Source organism: Bos indicus, chromosome 25, assembly GCF_029378745.1.
Source record: "Bos indicus isolate NIAB-ARS_2022 breed Sahiwal x Tharparkar chromosome 25, NIAB-ARS_B.indTharparkar_mat_pri_1.0, whole genome shotgun sequence".
Lineage (NCBI taxonomy): Eukaryota > Metazoa > Chordata > Mammalia > Artiodactyla > Bovidae > Bos > Bos indicus.
Window position 1 is genome coordinate 34,236,034 of NC_091784.1, and position 18,266 is coordinate 34,254,299.

Consider the following 18,266-nt stretch of genomic DNA (forward strand, 5'->3'; position numbering starts at 1 on the left):
TCGATGGCGGGGCAGGACCCCTCCCGCTGGGGCCTCACCACAGCCCTGCCGCACCTGTGCTCAGGCCTGAGCCGTCCTCCCCGCAGGTGAGGCTGGGCTGCAGGGCGTGAAGGGACGGGCGGCCAACAGCTGTGTTCTAGATGTTTTTTTTCCTCTAATTTCCAAACTTGCAGCATTAACTTCTCATGGAAAGAACTGTCTCATGTCTGATGAGACATCTGGAAAGAGGTTCTTGTCCCCAGCCTTCTCTCCAGATCTCAGAGTTTTGGGGTTGTTTTAAGTATTTCTTTGGCTGCACCACGTCGCAGCATGCCGGATCATCCATCTTCTTTGTGGCACGCAGCACTTCTTTAGCTGCGACCTGCGAACTCTTGGTTGTGGCCTGGGGGATCCCTGACCGCGGGGATGGAACCCAGGCCCCCCGCACTGGGAACACAGCCTTAGTCGCTGGACCACCTAGGACGTCCCTCAGGCCCCTTTGTATGAAACAAGCCTGACCTTCATGCCTTAGAAGATTCTAGTGAGGCGGGGAAAGCAGACAAAAAATCATGCTCTTAAATTGGAAATGTTTATTGAGACGTTTCAGTCGAAGGAGGCGCTTTGTCTCCCTGACTCTGGCTTCTCTGAGGCAGAAGGTCCCTCAGGCTCCCACCTGTCCCATGAGACGGTCATGTTCCTGCCCAGTCAGCCGGGGCCCCGGCCACTCCTCCCCGCCTGCCCCTTCCGCAGTCTGCCCGCAGCGGACGCTCCCACGAGAGGTTCGCAAAGTTAGCCGCAGCTTCATCTCTGCTTTAGTTAACCAAGGCCCAGAGAAAGGAGCGCCAGGGCACCCCCAGCTGTCGAGGTGAAGTACATGTAATGCTTACAGGAGACAAGTTATTACACAACCTCTACCCTGAAACGCAAAATATTAAATACAACTCCACCTGCATAAATTAACTGTACAAGCTTATCCATCACGAAATCCCAGCAACCAACGTTAGTAAGCAATTTGGGATCAAAATCCAAAGCGAAAAAAAAGGACACAAACACCCATGTAGTACGATGTTTTCAATGCGGGTAGGGGGACGCAGCTGTCCCCAGTTCTGGGCACGGGACCACGGCGGGAGCCGCCAGACCCCAGGCTTGCCCGTGGGAGCCGGTCAGAGGTTGGCTCCCTGTAACTGTCCTTTCCCAGGCCAGGTGCTGCGTGGCCAGCCCGCTGGTCCTCAGGACACGTTGATGCCCCTCCCAGGAGTGCAGCAGGGAGTGTAGAAGCTGAGCGGCTCTGGAGAAGGGGTCCTGGGGAGGCGATAAATGGTTCCCTGGCTCCTTCAATGAAGAGGAAACGTATTTGTTAAAGAGGGAAAGGTTTGCCTGGCCTGACTCTTTGTCCCCTTGGCCCCAGGAGGATACACAGCGATGGTCAGTGAGCAGAGAACCTGCCCATCAAACAAGCGTGTTTCTTATTCCAGGAGCTAGGAGCTTCTGCCTTTTTTTTTTTTTTTTTAGGTGAAAGGCTGGGGATCTTAGTTCCCCAGTCAGGGATTGAACCCCCATGGAAGCTTGGAGTCCGAACCACTGGACCACCAGGGAGGTGCCTGCTTTTTGTTTGAATACCTGAAGGGACTTGACCAGGGGTACCAGGCCCTAACTCCACTTTGCCCCCAGCCTTGCCTGGTGGCCCTTCCACCTACTCGAACACAGGGATTAGGTGTCCCCAGTCTTGTCAGGCCACTTTGCACACCAGCTTGTGGAGTTCAGACCTTGTGTGCGAGGTCGAGGGTGTAAATTCCAGCCAGCCGGAGTCCAACCCCAAACTAGAGGCTCCCCGTATCATTTGTCAGACAGCGTACTCTAATTTCTTTCCTCTTAGGAACCTGCACAGCCTCTTTCCTCCTGCCCTCTCCCTGAATCCAGACGCAGGTCTCTTAACTCCTCACTTCATACAACCCCTTGCATGGTATCTCCAACTTAGCAGGCCCAGACATAAACCAGCCTTGCCCACAAAACCTGCTCTGCTGGTCGCCTCCCTGATCTCAGTTGCTGATAGTGATGCCCTCTCGTTTGACTCGGGCAAACCTCCCAGGCCTCCTCAATCCTCACTCCACCTGGCAGCTGACAAGCGGCACATCAGGGAGCCCCTTCAGCTGCACAAACGGTTTGCCCCCACCACGGCCTCCCGGGTTCCTGCCCTAAGGTACTGGCCTCCCTGCCTCCCCGTCCCTGTATTCACATCTCTACACAGTGGCGGGCAGTGATACCTGAGAAACATCAAGTCACTCTTACCCTGCTGAGCACATCCCCCATCTCAGAAAAAACCCAGCTGCTGGCCCTGCCCTCCACCTCTGCCACTCCCCCATCGCTCTGTTCTGTTCCCCTCTTGTCAGATTCAGGCTCCTGTCGGGGGTCCTTCCCTCCCCTAGAAGGGTGAGGAGGGGAGCTCTGAAAGACTTCTCTGCCTCCCAGCTTAAATGAGGGCACCCTCCTCTCCCCCACCACATTCCTCCTGCCTCTCCCCACTCCTAACATCTTAACTGCTCAATTTCCTTTCTCCCCTCCCCTCTCCTCCCTTCTCTTGTCTCGCCTCTCCTCTTCCAGCTAGTTTGCCTGTTTGCTCTCTCCCACCAGAATGGAAGTTCTAAGTGGACAGGGATTTATGTATCTTCTCTTTATCACTGTGTCCCCAGCCTCTAAGACAGGACTTGCCCCTGGCAGGTGCTCCCTAGTTGCGGGGTGAATGAATGAACTGTGGGCTCTGCCCTTTGGGCTTAAACGCCTGCAGCTGATCCTATTGCTGGTTTCTCAAACGGCCCAGGCCTGCCCCCAGTGTGACAGGCTTGCCCGTGTCCCCCAGATTGGGACTTCAGGCAGCCTTTCCAGGACCCTCGGGTCGACTCCCCTGTCCCGGAGGCAAGGCCGGGCTCCTACATCTTTGTACATGTGTCCATCCCCTCCTCCACACACTCTAAGTGGGGACCGCGGCAGGTGGCTTGTCCTCTCTGTGCCTTGGGGGGGCGCCAAGGGGTGGTGTGTGAGCACTTGGCACCATCACCAGCCCCCATCCCGCCCCATCCCTGCGTCCAGCATGGGCAAGTCACCCTGGTCCTGCTGCTGGTTTTTTTGTCTGTGCGGCTGTACCATGTGGCACGCGGGATCTTAGTTCCTCGACCAGGGATCAAACCCATGCTCTTTGCAGCGGCAGCACGGAGTCCTAATCACCAGACCACCTGGGAAGTCCCTGGCCCTGCTTTCTGTGTGGGTCTTGCGTGTCCCATCTAAGACACAGGTCCCAGTAGCTCCACGTTGCAAGCGAGGAAGTGGGTCACGGGAGGTTAAATCACCTTCCAAGGTTGCAGAGGCCCACCCAGACTCACCAGCCTGCCCTGCCTGACACCCCCGGGGCTGAGACTTTGTGTCTGCCGTAAATATGTCACCTCACCACGCCAGCCACAAGAGTTGGGGGTGGGCAGGGACTTGTCGGGAGGTCCAGTGCCCCAAGAAGCCACCCCGTTTCAGCACCCGTGAGTGCTGTCCACAGCCCCTCCTGTGGCTCCTCCAGCCCCGGTGCTCTGCTTTTCCCTGGGGATGTGATCCCCCTCGTGCGGCCCACCAGCGGGGACCGTACCTTCCTCCAGGCACCTTCTTCCCTAGGCTTCGATGGCCGCCACATCCCCGTTCACATAATCGGGCTCCCCGTCCTCGTCTGGGCTTCCTGCCAGGGAAAGCGGTGCTTCCCGCGGGGCTGGCTCTGCGGATCCGTGGGCAGACAGTCAGAGGGTTCACATGGACACGCTCAGCCCGGCCCTATCTCTGAAGATGGTACCGTGCAGACCACGGGAAAGGCTACACTGCCTGGTGTGTCCGTCTCATCCTCTCTGGGATCTCCCGGCAGTCCGTCCCGCCCGGAGCAGGGCAGGTGCGATTCCATCCAAGCCACTGGACGGGCAGCAGGCCAGGAGGACCCAACCTCAGAGGCCACAGTGCTTCCGAAGGAGGTCCTGCCATGGTTGAGCCGCTGCAGCCGCTGATGCGCCAGAAGCTTCGCTGTGGGATCAGCTGGACGGGCCTCGGGGGAGCCCACCTGGCCTCATTCTCCCAGATGCCCTAAGTGCCCCTCTCTCCCCCTCCCCCTGACTGTGTGTCCTAGGGCGGCCCCCCTCCAATGCAAGCCAGCTGTAGGTGACCATTCGGGAATACCTGGGCTCTGGCCACATACCCATGACTTTCTTGGACTCCCGCCACTGCTGAATGGACGCCGAGTTCTGATAATCCTCAGACCCCTCATCCCCTGCAGAGAGAGCACCAGGACAGGGGCTGGGGAAGGGACAGCCACCACGGCCATTCCTCAGGCCAGCGAGGTGCCGTGGTCGCCCCTCTAGGGGGGCAGCCTGCATCCTTCACGTGCTTGGCAGACCCGCGAGGGAGGGAGGGAGATCCAGGGACTGACGGGGCCTCCTCCCGGGACACGAGGTCTAGTACTGGTGAACCCTGCAGCGGGAGCTCCAGACCCCAGCAGTGCAACCTTACCTGATTCCATTCTCTTTGGCTTGCAGATGAGCACGTTCTCATAGGAATTGGTGTCATCGTCATCTGCCAGGAACAGGGGAGAGGGTGGGGGGTGCTGGTGGGTCCTGCGTGACAAGCCTGGCTCTTCCTCCCTCCCTCTGTCTCATCAAGCCCCCCTCTGGGTCCCGCAGGGCCTCGAACATTCTCCTGGACAAGCTTCTTAATGGGCACAGGCCTGGCTCTGTGGCTTCCACCCTGGGCTCCTTCTGTCTTTCAGAAGCATTCCCCTGAATGCTCTGGGGAGGGGCAGGCCCACCATGGATAGTTAAGAGAAGGGAGACCCATCTCTATGCGGGCAAGAGGTGCAGGCAGAGCCACTGGGGGCACAGGAGACAGGAACCTGCCTAACCCTTCAGGCAGTGGGGGCAGGCTGAGGATCCTCTGCCTGGGGGTCTAGGCTGGGTGTGGCATATCAGAGCCTGGTACCCTGGCTTTGCACCCCACCCCCACCCCTCAACGAGCAAGCTAAGCTCTAAACACTGCCTCACCCAGCTTCCATCTTTGTTGAAGAGGCTCTGAGAAGTGAGGGCTTTCCCCTCAATATAGGAGCGCAGTGGGGGAGAAGAAGACCTTCACTCCCACTCTAGCTCGGCCTAGGCGGGGATCCAGGCCTATGCCCCCTTCAGCAGGCACTGCCCACCCTCCTGTTCTGTAAAGCCAAGGTGTTAAGAGCCCAGGGTTCCAGCACCTTCAGGGCTGGCAGGGCTTGGCATCCTTCAAGCAAGTCTGCCCCTTCCAGGGCCTCCCTCCAAGGACCCATGTGTCCCCAGCCTTGAGGGAGGCCCTGAATGACAAGGGGATCAACCTGCCCCTGGTCCCTGCCCTCAGCTCCCCTCTGCTCTCCGACTCTTGCTCCCTTCCATCCCTGCCCTCCTCTGCATCTCAGCTCCTGCCCACAGTGCCAGCCTCCTCAGTCCTCCTAGGTCCTCCATGGTCCTCCCTGATCCTCTCAGGTCCTCCTCAGTCCTCCCCATCCTCCCAGGTCCTCCTAGATCCTCCCCATCCTCCTCCGTCCTCCCGGGTCCTCCCGAGTCCTCACCTATCCTCGGTCCTCCCAGATCCTCCTCAGTCCTCCTCGGTCCTCCCCAAGTCCTTCTCGGTCCTCCCCAAGTCCTTCTCGGTCCTACTAGGTCCTCCTCGGTCCTCTCCGATCCTCCCACAGTCCTCCTCGGTCCTCCTAGGTCCCCCCAGGTCCTTGCCATCCTCCCCAGTCCTCCCTGATCCTCCCAGATCCTCCCCGGTCCTCCGAACCCTCTCTGGCCCAGGCCCGAGGGTGTGGGCTCTGAAGCTGATCTGCCCTCGCTGCCTCCTCTGCCTCACCTTCCACGGGCTTCTGGAACGGATCGTAATTGTAATAGTCCGTGGAGGTGGGGTCTCTGACAAGAAAACACAGACACAGCACCAGCTGCGGGGCAGGCCCGTGGTGGGGGTGGGGGCTTCACGTGGGGGGCGGTGAGACCACGGCTGTCCCAGCCGTCGTCACTCCCCCCGGAGCCCGTGGGGGGCTCAGCCAGGGTCTCACCCCTGAGCCACCCTGGGGCTGAAAGCGTGGTGGCCTGGCTCCAGCCACCGTGCCGGGTGACTTTAGGCAAGTCGCCTCCCGCCCCAGAACCTCAGTTTGCCCAACAGGGAGCCCAGGAGGAGACGTCCTGGGGACCCTTCCTCTGGAGGGTCCGCCGACGCAGGATGAGCCCCGCCCACCCCAGACAGCCCCGCCCACCCAGACGGCCCCGCCCCCGAGCAGGGCTGCGTCCCTGCCCCGGCCTTGTCCCCACGAAGCCGCGGTCCTCTGAGGAGCCACGGTGCTGCGGGGAGCCTGCCCGGGCCCGCGGGTTTCCAGGGCAGGAGGCCGTTCTCGCGGAAGGAAGCTGAGGGCGGGGCGGGTGAGGGCGGGGCGGAGGTGGCCAGGGCCCGCAGATGGCCGCTCACATGTAGGCTTCCTCTGATCTGGGTCTGCTTCCTGCGGGAGGGGGCTAGAATCAGGCCGCGGCAGGGGCTGTGGGCCCGCACCACAGCCCCCTCCTGCCCAGAACCCACCTACCTTTGCTGAAGTACTGGTACCTGGGGGATGAAGAATCTGGAAGAAAGTCCAGGCCAATTGGCTCAATGCTGGTTCCCCAGCCCGGAGCCCCTCCAGGTGTTTCCCACTCTTCACAGTGTCACACCTGCTGTCTGTCCCCTCGCCCCACTGGGCCAGCCATCAGGCCTCCCAGCCCAGCCGGCATGTCTCTCTGGGAAGGCCTCGTGCTTAGTACCTGTCTTACCAGGTATTCCCCTGTCTCCATCCCACCTTGCCCCAGCCCCCACCCCTGTGTCCCAGGTCACTCACCCTCGAGGCTGGGGGAGAACCGCAACAGCTTGTCCTTCCTGCATGAGAGCGGGGCCAGGGCTGAGAAGGGGCTGGGAGGAGGCCCCCGGGGTTCCTGGGGGTCTGGAGCCCACAGCCCCCCTGGTGGGGCCCTCAGAATCAGAACTGGGGTTCTGAGGTCTGAGGAAGGAGCAGGGTCTTGGCCTGGGCTCCGCCAGGTGGGTACTCCCCAGGGCCCTCCTCATCACCTCCCTTGGGTGTGGGTTTGGGGGCTCATTCCTACCTTGTCAACTCCATGTTGGAGGCCGTGTCCCCGGGCCAGGCCTCCCTGACCACTGCAAAGGATGAAGGGATATTGGCTGGGCCCCAGACCAGCTGGCCGGTGTAGTCCCTTCATCCCATCACCCAGCCCGATCAGGCCTGGCCACAGCCTCAGAACAATGAGGACGAAAGGGATTTTGAGGCTGACACCCCCAACCCTGAGCCCAGCCTGGGACCCGTCTGCCAGGGGACTCACGGGTGTAGGTCCGGGCCACTGCAAAGCTCTGCTGATTCTCTTGCCTGGAAACACACAGAGCTGTGCTGAGTCAGGGCCTGGCTTCCCACAGCCCCAGGGACAGAGAGAACAGATGGACAGGGAGGGACAGACCACAGCGAGAGTGAGGGGGTGCTGCCAGCCCTCCAGGACTCAGATCCGGGGCTTCCTGATGCGTCTATACAGCTCCCCTGCCTGCCCACCAGGTGCCCACCCTTCTCCCACGGGCCTGGACTGGAGCCAACCAGACACATAGACGGTCAGGAGGGCCTGTGGCAGGGCTGGGAGAGCTGCTCAGGGACTTGGTGGTGACTTCAACCAGGAGCAACAAAGAGGCTGCCCCCACCACCTACCACCCAGGAATGTTTAAGATTCCTTTGAGAGCATGGCATGCTGGAGATGTTCAAACATGCCATTTATTCCCCAGTAATGGATGAGGCAACTTCAGGGCTTAGCAAACACAGCTAGGCATCTAACTATCACTTTCTTCCTTTCAAACAGAACCTGATTTATATTTAGACAATCACACACCCATCTATAAAGCTCTATTTCCCAATAAATGAACGACATCAAACTAAAAACCTTCTGCTCAGCCAAGGAAGTCATCGATGAAACCAAAAGACCATCTGCCGGGCAGGAGAAGCTATTTGCAAATGATATATCTGATAAGGGGTTAATGTCCCTTACAATATAATATAAAAACAACTCATAACAGCCAAAAAACAACCTGATTAACAAAATGGGCAGAGGAACTAAATAGACTTAGTTTTTTTTTTTCTAAAGAAGACTTATAAATGGCCAACAGATATGAAAAGATGTTCAACATCACTAATTATGAGGGAAATAAATGCAAATCAAAACCATGGTGAAGTTTCACCTTAGACCTGATAGAACAACAATATTACCAAAAAGGCAAGAAATCAAAAGTGTTGGTAAGGATGTGGAGGAAAGGAAACCCTTGTGTGCTATTGGGGGGAATATAAATTAGTGTAGTCACTATAAATTCAATATGGACATGCCTCAAAAACTAAGGATAAAACTACCATATAATCCAGAAATCCCACTTCTGGGTATTTATCTAAAGAATATGAAATAACTAATTTTAAAAGCTATATATAGTGCTGAATAAGACTCTTGAGAGTCCCTTGAACAGCAAAGAGATCAAACCAGTCAATCATACAGGAAATCAACCCTGAATACTCATTGGAAGGACTGATGCTGAAGCACCAATATTCTGGCCACCTGATTCGAAGAGTCAACTCACTAGAAAACACCCTGGTGCTGGGAAAGATTGAGGGCAGGAGGAGAAGGGGGAGGCACAAGATGAGATGGGTGGATGGCATCACCGACTCAATGAACTTGAATTTGAGCCAACTCTGAGACATAGTGAAGGACAGAGGAGCCTGGCACGCGGCAGTCCATGGGGTTGCAGAGTCTGACACAACTTAGCAACTGAACAACAACAGAATATGTGCCCCTATGTTTGCTGCAGCACTATTTACGACAGCCAAGACACGGAGACAATCTAAGTGTCCATCAACAGGTAGATGAATGAGTAAGGAGGATGTGGCATATATACACCGTGGAATACTCTTTACCCATAAAAAGATAAAATCTTGCTATTTGTGACAACGTGGTTGGACCTTGAGGATATTATGCTAAGTGAAATATGTCAGAGAAGGAAAAATTCAGTACGATTTCACTCATGTGTGAAATATAAAAAGCAAACAAATAACAAACGAACAAACCAAACAAACACTAACTCGTAGACACAGAGAGAAGAGTAGTGTTTACCTAAGTTGAGAGGGAAAATGGGTAAGGGGGATGAACTGTGTGATGACAGATGGAAGCCACAAGTTCGTTGGTCAGCTTGATATAAGGTGTACAGAAATAGAAATAAAATATTCTACATGTGAAACCTAAATAATGTTATAAACCAATGTTACTTCAATTGTTTTTTAAAAAAGACTCTATTTCCCAGCCTCCCTTACACGTAAGTGTGACTATGTAATTAGACTCTGGTTAATGATATGCAAGCCAAAACTGTTGGGCTTTCAGGAAAGCGTCTTAAAGGAGGCACTCCCAACTGGGATGCACCCTTTTTGTCTTCCTTCTTCATTCTTACTGCTGCATGGAATGCAGAGATGAGGGCTGGAGCTTTAGCTGCCATTTTGGTCCACGAAGTACCTTTGGGAATGAATGCCACCACTAAGGTTAGTGGAGCAGATTAGCTAATTATAAAAGCCTTTTGGGTTTCTTCTATGGACCAGAATGGTGACCTGGTCCAGTCTTCCAGGAACTCCTGAGGGGTGAAAGTGATCTGATTTAGGAACAAGGCCCTAAATCCACAGAAGAGTCTGGCATGGACCTGGGCCGGGCACAGGTAGGACTGAACCCAGTTGAGGTGGGGAGAGCCCAAGTCTCCCCTCTGATCTCCTCCTACTCAGGCCTTTTTCTCCACCTCCCACATGGGGAGGTTTAACTTGTGCCTCTGAGGATCTTCAGTTCTAAGATTAATCAGGGGCCTGGAGTGGGCAGGGACTAAGGGAGGAGAGGCGAGGGGAGATATTGAGGAACTTGCCTTGGGGCAGGGGGAGGGCACCAGGGGAGTCCAGTCCACCCTGCCCTGGTGGAGGTTGTGGGCTATCGAGCCAGAGGACCAAGGGACCCCAAAAGGCTGGGAAGGGCCAGCCCCAGCCCCAGGAGTGGGCATGGATGGGAAAATTCTATTTTCAAATCTCACTGTGGTTTTTCAGTTGCAAAAGGAAATGAGAAGAGGGTGTGTGAGCGGGTTTGTATGTGAGTGCCTGCCCAGGCGTGCAAGCAGGCCCTGTGTGTGTGTGAGAAGTGCACGCATGAATGAGTGCTGGGGGAGCCAGTGGGTGTGCGTGGGCGTGCAGGCCTGTGCACGTGTGTGCACACAGGTCTCGGAGCCCTCCACCAGCACACCGCTGGCCGCAGCCCTCCTGCCGGGGTCCTGACACTCTGGGGTCAGTGACAGCGTTTCATCTCCCCTGACCACCGCTCTGCTTCCAGCTCTCCTGCGACTCCCCTTGGCCCTTTGGACAAAGGCCAAGGCCTCTGGCCACGGTCAAGACTCTCCTTCCTCCAAATTCAGCTCACTACTCTCAAGACATGTTCACTTCGGCTGCATCAACCCCAAGACGGTGTCCACCCCAGCCTTAAGTCAGTGATTGCCCACACTGTTCCCTCTCTCTCTGGAATGTCCCCCTTTCCCCTTCTGTCTCTCTTCAGATTCTTCCCGCCTCCTCCAGGAGGCCTTCCCTGATCCCCCCAAAGTTTCATGCCCACATTCTCTCTCGGACCCAGCACCTGGTCCCTGGTCCCTGTCCCTGCAATGGGAGGGCGGGATTCCTCTGTCAACCCCCCAGCACAGCCTAGTCCCCACTGGGCTGGGGTCACGGCGGGGATTTCTGGAGACGCTCCTGTGCTCGCTGGAGCGTGCCTCCCACCCTCCCCGACTAGTCTGGGGCAGGGTTTGGGCGGTCCCTGGGCACCCCCTCGCCCTCCCCTAAGTGCTGAGGACCCACTGGAGCCCGGCAGGGAGGAGGTGAGAGTGAAGGGGCGAGGGGTGGGGGCGGGGATGCCCGAGGGGAGGCCCAGAGGGACGGCCCCCGCCCAGGCAGGACACACGGCATCACCGGGCTGGGGAGACACTCACAGACTCCTCTGCTCATAGATTTTCTCAGACTTCTTTGCACCTGCAAGAGCAGGACCAGATTAGCCAGTTCCCCGCCCCCCGGGCCGGTTAGGAGCTGAGATCCGAGGCCCAACCATCTCCCCTGTTGCCCCGGGCAGGCCTCAGACCGGATATGGGGGCTGAGCCACTCATCGCTGGGGGGCCACCTGACCCTGGTGAGGTTTGCTCACCATTTACTTAGGAGAGTGGAACATGAAGGCAGACACTGCAGGCAGCCCAGCCCCCTCTCCCCTCCCTTGTCCGGCGCAATCCATGCGCAGACAGACGCCTTTGACTCCAGAGAACCAACACTCCCACTGAGTCAGACCCGTGGTCTTCAGAGAACGATCAGGGGACGGGTCCCTGGGTTTCACTTCTGCGCCCCCAGGCTTATCTGACTGCCCCTTCCAAGCAGCCGGGTCTGGGCCTGAGCGGCTTTCTGGGGACACCGCCTACTCCTCCCACAGGCCCACGACCCCCAGGCTTTACCTGGGCGGGAACAGCGCACGCACAGGCTGGCCGCTGCCCCCAGCAGCAGCAGCAGAGCCGCCCCCGGCCACAGCAGCTCCGTGTCCGCGCTCATGTCCATTCTGGGCCGCTCTTCTTCCTGCAGGGCTGCGACAGGGGGCACTGTGAGCCAGGGTAGGGGGCCGCAGGGCCGCCCCTGCTAGGAACACTCCCCCCAGTGTCCCCTGACAGCCCAGCGTCCCCTACCCTCCCTGCTCTGGGACCAGACGGGGACAGAACCAGCCCTGTCTGCTCATCTGACCCCAGACCCACACCTCGGGTCCCCCAGGGCCATCATCAAGTGCTGGAAGGTTCTGGAAACCTGCCTGTAAGCGCACACTCCCATGCACACCTTTGCTTAGTCCACCCAGCCACCCCGCGAGGGAGAGGCTCGCGCCATTTCACAAATAGAGAATCGGAAGCCCCAAATTCCACAGCTGCAAAGGGGAAAGGCAGGATTTGAATGCCAGCCTCCAGACCCTAGGAGCTTCCCAGGAAGTCCTAGTGATAAAGAAAACCTGCCTGCCAATGCAGGAGACATAAGAGACGAGGGTTCGATCCCTGGGTCAGGAAGATCCCGTGGAAGAGGGCACGGCAACCCACTCCAGTATTCTTGCCTGGAGAATCCCATGGACAGAGCAGCCTGGCAGGCTGCAGTCCACACAGTTTCGCAAGGAGTCGGACACGACTGAAGTGACCTAGCATGCATGCAAGCACTCCAGACCCTAATGCTTGTTCTGCTCTTTGATCCTGTCATGAAACCTCCTGCGAACCCAGCTTTGTTCCCCAAGCTCAGAATCCACTGCCCCTTCTACACTGGAGCCCCCATCCACCTTAGGGTGATTCTCTGCTCCCACCCAAGGCCTCCCGGGGAAGCTGGGGGTGCAATTTCCATTCCTAAAACGCCCGTCTACCCAGATGCTCTGGCTCCTCCTGTCCTGGGAGCTGGGAGGAGGGAGGTCAGGAAGGCTTCTCGGAGGAGGTGGGCCTGAGACCAGGAAGCGGCGAAGGGCGCCTGGGCAGAGAGGGACTTTGGCGGCTGGTGGAGGAATGTGCTGGGAGATGGGGTTAAGAGGCTGCTCTGTGGTCAGTGGCCGGTCCCAGCCTCCGGGCCTCAGCGAAGCCGCAGGCAGCCACCTAGCAAGGCCTGCTGAGTGCAAGTTCAGCCCTCTTGAGGGGCCCTCCAGGGAGATTTGTTGCAACTCTAAAGAGGCTCAGCCCCCTTTGCAAAGGCCAGTGACAGAGGGCAGCAGGGGTCCTGTGGGGCCTGTGCCCCACCGTGGGCGCATGGAGCCCATGCTACGGAGCATCCCCTCTGAACACCTGTGCCTCCCACCTCGGCCACCTTGGAGGAGGCTTCTCCTCGCTTCACAGCTGCGGGAGGTGAGGCTGAAGGAGGCCGGAGTTTTGTGCAGGCCTCCCCCCTCTTTCTGGCTGCCCCAGAGGCCTGCACCATACCCCGCGGCCCCGCTCACCACCCCAAGCTTCCTGAATCCCTGATTCAAAGATGACAGGGAATCTCCGTGCAGGGCCCAGCCTGGGTCAGCGGCCCGTCATGAAGAAGTTAGCTCTCTTTCCCGCAAATGCCAAGTGAGTCAGTAGGAACACCACCATTCCCAGACCTCGGGACGCAGTGGCCTCCACATAAGGAGAGAGGATGGATCGGTCACACCCCGGATATCGTTCCGGGGGGACCTCAGCTCCCCATCCTCTAGGAGCCGGGGCACCGTCTTCCCAGGCCGCATACCCTCCACCCTCCGCAGACCTCCCTCTGGTCCAGGGCCGCCTCCCTCTTGGGCCTCCAGCCAAGGCCCAAGTCCATCCAGGGCTGCTGAGGTTGGGAGCCCCTAGTCTTGGACAGGGGACCCCTACCTGTATCTCAGGGTCTCTTGGCCTCACTTTTCTCATCTGTAAAACTGGGATCAACCAGGGCCTTCCTCCAACAGTTGTGGGGATTTCACACACATCCAGCCTGGACCACAGTCAGGGTTTCAGGAAGAGAAACTTGCTGAGTGTCACACTTCCGGCCAGCTGGTTTGGACAGTTCCCTCCAGCGCCCATCCTTGACACATTTATCTTTGGGTCAAGACGAAGGCTCTTTCTGCCCCCAAGGAGGTTTGGGGGTAGACCCACGGGGGGTTACTCCCATGGGACAAGGGTCTGGCACTGGCCACCCTTGGGGTCTGCTTGAGACCCCACAGGCAAGTCCACACACTCAGCTTGGCATTTGAGGCCCAAGGATCTGGGCTGCTGAGCTCTGCTGCCCTCCCTCCCTGAGGAACCCCGACCACCAGAAAGTGCTCTTGCTTCCTGGCTCTGCTGTTCTGGGATAAGCCGCACAGTCAGGCATGCCCCTAGCCCTGGTCTGTCTTCCCCCCGCCTGGCACTGAGTGAGGGAAGGGGGCAGGGCATGAGAATACAAATTCTGCCCCAGCAGCTGAATCCAAATGCCACCGGTCACCCTGTTAAATGGGGGGAAAAAACGACACGCAACCCTCGGGTTCGTCATAGGAGGCCCAGCACTGAGATGACACCCGGAGGTGCTGCTGATGGCTGGCGTGGAGCACATTTGGCTGTGACCTCTGTGACTTGTCATCATCACGGTCCCCGCGGGATGGGAAGGGGTTAGCTGCATCCTGGCTGGATGGCCTGCACTGGACAGCCTGGGGCAACCCTGCCTGAAGCCCTCCATGCCTGCTCCCCCAGACACACAGGCCTGAGCCTGCCCCAGGCGGGCGTCGTGCTGGGACCCTGGGAGACCCTGGGATCTGAAGGCGAGCGTGGCTGTTGCCCCCAGCCCCGCAGTTGTCACAGAGCCACACAGCATCGCCTCGGAGAGGTCGGCTCCTTTTTCTCCAAGGGAGGAGAGGGCGACCCAGAGAGGTGAGCACTCTGCCCAAGGTCACACAGCTGAGCAGTCACAGGGCCAAGATCCGTACTCAGGGCAGGTAGACTCTAAGGCCTACACTCCTTCCCGTAAATCCTTTTTTAAATTACATTTTTTTTAAAGAATCACACAATATGGCTTTTAAAAGATTCATTTGGAAAAAAAAAATAAAAGATTCATTTGAGGAAGAAACTAGGGCTGCCTCTTCCCCGAGACCAAGACTGACTCAACTGGTCCTCTGCTTGTTTTCCCACCCAGGTCTGAGAACAGGCGGGGCGGTGGCAGGGGGAAGGAGAGGGGCTGGGCCCCCGCAGCACCAGGAGGGGCCCCAGGGGCCAGGCCGCGCTGGGTGGAGTGGGGAGGGGAGAGGAGGCCGCCGCAGCCCCAGGCCTGCCGGCCAAAATAGCAGAAAGGGAAGTGGGCAGTTTTCAGATGAACAAGGTTTGCAACAAGCCCATGGCGGAAGAGCTCTCAGGGTTGGGCTGAGCGGCCCCAGGACCCAGGCTCCCGCCCCCAAAGGCCCTTGGCGACCCTCCTGTCCAGCCCCCAGCCCTCCTCTGGCTATGGATGGGAAAACTGAGGCCCGCCGGGGTAGGGATGGAGTCAAGAGGTTTCCATCCCAGCCCTGGGAAGGCTTTATCTGCTGGGCTCTACTCTGTTTCCCCAGAGAACCTTGGCCTTCAGATGAGGCTGACCAGAGGTCTCTAATGGAGGTGCTTAATGCTCAGGCGGCTGGTGCAGGGCCCCGGGGAAGCTCCTGTTCTGGGCAGGGGAAGGGGAAGGCTATGGCCTCCTGTTGACAGAGCAGGGCACTGGGAGCGCCCCAGGGCCTGTAGTTTCTCGACCCCCCCAGCAGGGACCTGGTGGCCAGGCTGGGGGCTGGGTGGGGCGGCCCGGACAGCTCTTCCTCGGGGCCTGGGGCAGGACCTCGGCCTGCTCGCCCGGAGCGCCTCTCCCATCCTCCCGTAGTTCCGCAGCAGGGTATTTACAGTCCCATTTTACAGATGAAGAAACCAAAGCTTCTGAGCCCCCGGGAGCCCTGTCCTGGCCCCTCAGCCGTCTCTGGAAGTGGTGGGACCACCCTGGGTGCTTCCCAGGGCTGTGCAGGCTGGGCCGGGGAAGGCGAGGGCAGGAGAGGGGCCAGAGCCCCAGAAACAACTGCCCCCGGGTGCTGCAGGGGCTGGGGCAAGGGGCTCCTAGCCGGGGTGGGGGGGCACCAGGACAGGGTGGGGGCTAAGGAAGGAGGTGTGGGGTGTCCTGGTTTCTTCCCGGCCCACCCAGTGGGCAACCAGATGCTCCTGCCAGGACACCAGGGCCTCTCCCATCCCCCCGGGGTGTCAGGGGGCAGCCTCAGGCCCTTGGCCTCAGGCCCAGGCTCCAGGTACCCCTGGGAAAGGCTTACCTGAGAGCGGGGGGCCTCCTCACTGCGGCCACCTCATCCTGAGTACGCACACCTGCCCGAGCCGATGCCAATGCCAGACACTGGCGGGCAGCAGGCAGGGCGACGGGCTTCCTGTCAGCCACTGAATCAGCCTTCACACATCCGCTGCTCTGCCGGACAGGCCCCGCTTGCAATAGACGGAGGCGGGGAGACACAGAGACAGAGAGAGACAGAAGACATGGAAACACAAATGCACGCAACATGCACGCTGAACACACACGCGTGAACCCGTCTCAGGGAGGAAGAGACACACAGAGAGACAGGAGAAAGGGAATGAAGAATGAAACGGGGGTGCTTGCACAGACACACACAGGCGGCCAGAGAGTAAGACACGAACACACTAAACACACACACACAGAAATACACGTCCACACTAAAATACGCACACACACACACACACACAGAAAACCAGAGACACACACACACACACAGAAATACACGTCCACACTAAAATACGCACACACACACACACACACAGAAATACACATCCACATTAAAATACGCACACACACACACACAGAAAACCCGAGAGAGACACACACACACACACAGAAATACACATCCACACTAAAATACGCACACACACACACACACACAGAAAACCAGAGAGAGACACACAAACACACACAGAAATACACGTCCACACTAAAATACGCACACACACACAGAAAACCAGAGACAGACACACACACACAGAGAAAGAGATACACATGCTAAAGAAAGAGAAACAGACACACCAACACACAGAGATGCATGGCAGACGCGTGCCAGGGCAGACACAATGAACAGCTAGAGGCAAAGACAGATGGACGGAGTGGACAGACACCGGCACCAGAGGAAGGGAGACCCAGGTGAAGGGCAGAAGGAAGGACATGCGTGACCGCTCCTCCAGGCCCGGGGGCCCCCTTACTCCCATTTTCCAGATGAGGCTCATAGAGGTGCAGAGCTGGCCACTCCCTCCACCTGCTGCCCCAGCATCCGGCCGTAGAGGTGAGGAGGTGCTGGACAGGTGGCCGGGTCCCCCAGCACCTCCTGTTAGTGGTCATCGAACAACTTGCCCGAGGCCACTGAACTCTTACCTACCTGCTAGGGGCCCCAGGGAAGCCCACAGGGGTCGCACCTCAAGCCCACATCTGTCTGGCATCTCGGAGCCTGAGCTCCCCAGCTCTGGGCCCCTCTCTGCTGGGACAGGGCTTCTCTTCCCGTCCAGTCCAGCCCTGCCAGGGGCCCAGTGGGAAGCAGAACAGAACCGCCAGGGCTGGGTGCTCACTGCTGCCACCCTGTGGGGGAGAAGGGTGGCGCGGGGACCTGGGCTACCTCGTGGGCCCTGAGCGCTGGCTGTCCTCACCCCTGCAGGTGCGGGCAGCAGGGCTAAAGCCAACCTCACCTGACTCCCAAACCTGCGCCTGAGAACCGAGGCTGCCTCCCTCGTTCCATGTGGGGGCAGCGCTACGCGTAAGTCCCTTGGCAACTCTTGCAGGAAGACCTTCGTTTTCTTGGGCAAGCTGGCTGGAGGCTGAGAGGCTAAGCTGGGTTTCAACCCAGACCCCAAAGCCTGTTGTCTTTTCACCACTCGTGGGTTCAGGGGCTCGCTGGGACCGCCCGCCCGGCCCCTCCTCACCCACTGGGACAAGTCTGTGTTGGTTCCCATCCAACCCTGGGCTGTGTGCTTGTCCAGGTTTCTCCATCTGCAGAGAGGGACAGAAGGGCCGTGTCTAGTGGGCATTGAGCTGTTTCACATGCTGGCTTCTGTCAAGGGCCTTCTTATTTATGGAGGATGTGGAGTCGACTGCTGACTGCCAGCAAAGCCTCGGGGTCCGTCCACTGTGGCACCCAGGATCCTCTATGAGCCCATTTTCCATCTATAAAAACAAGGGTCTCTCAACCCAAAGACCCTTTTTGAAATTGAGTGGGAGGAGGAGCCACTCAATCTGAATCCATTCCTGAATCCAGGAGCCTCCACTGCCCGCTTTTAGGCAATTCTGAAATTCCTCAAAGTTCTATTTTATTTATAGACCATTCAGATGTGAGTTAGAAAATAAGTTTTTAAAAACTAGACATTTGAACCCCTCTCCACCATTAGCCATTTTGTGTCCAGTTGTATAAATACTAGTGTCTCCCACTCTTTTTTCAACTCAATGGTTTCTGGTGTTTAAGTTGTGACAAAATACAGGTCACATAAAATTTACCATTTTTACCACTTCTAAGTGGGCAACTCAGAGGCATTAACTATTCAGTTTCGTACAACCATCACCACCGTCTTGCCTTCATCACTCCAAACAGGACTGTCTGGCTTTTCCGCTCACAGCTGAGTGTCAGCTGTGTGCACAACCGTCACAG

The 18,266-nt window shown here is 57.9% G+C and overlaps 1 protein-coding gene across 5 annotated transcripts; it reads right to left on the bottom strand.

Annotated features, from left to right (window-relative positions):
- Positions 1-554: 554 nt before the first annotated feature.
- LAT2 (linker for activation of T cells family member 2) lies at positions 555-17,155 on the bottom strand. Of its 5 annotated transcripts, none has more exons than XM_070780022.1 (12): positions 15,888-17,155; positions 11,581-11,698; positions 11,074-11,113; positions 7,374-7,417; positions 7,140-7,191; positions 6,878-6,915; positions 6,590-6,625; positions 6,478-6,508; positions 5,869-5,924; positions 4,510-4,572; positions 4,199-4,270; positions 555-1,311 (listed from the first exon to the last, which is right to left on the bottom strand). In XM_070780022.1, exons 2-12 carry the CDS (start codon positions 11,678-11,680, stop codon positions 998-1,000), a joined length of 846 nt encoding a protein of 281 aa, XP_070636123.1. In that variant the 5' UTR covers positions 11,681-11,698; positions 15,888-17,155; the 3' UTR covers positions 555-997. The 5 variants fall into 5 exon arrangements, with proteins under 5 accessions (XP_070636123.1, XP_070636121.1, XP_070636122.1 ...); XM_070780020.1 differs by having other exon boundaries at positions 11,581-11,706; positions 15,888-17,152; XM_070780021.1 differs by lacking the exon at positions 15,888-17,155 and adding an exon at positions 13,471-14,953 and having other exon boundaries at positions 11,581-11,706.
- Positions 17,156-18,266: the final 1,111 nt, after the last annotated feature.

What these genes read in the sequence shown, in the direction of transcription:
- LAT2 (XM_070780022.1), bottom strand. Translation starts at nt 11,680, where the DNA reads ATGGACATGAGCGCGGACACGGAGCTGCTGTGGCCGGGGGCGGCTCTG. An exon ending in CGTGCGCTGTTCCCGCCCAG is followed by an intron (nt 11,114 to 11,580) that starts GTAAAGCCTGGG and finishes CTGCTCTTGCAG; the next exon opens with GTGCAAAGAAGTCTGAGAAA. An exon ending in GTTCTCCCCCAGCCTCGAGG is followed by an intron (nt 6,626 to 6,877) that starts GTGAGTGACCTG and finishes ACTTTCTTCCAG; the next exon opens with ATTCTTCATCCCCCAGGTAC.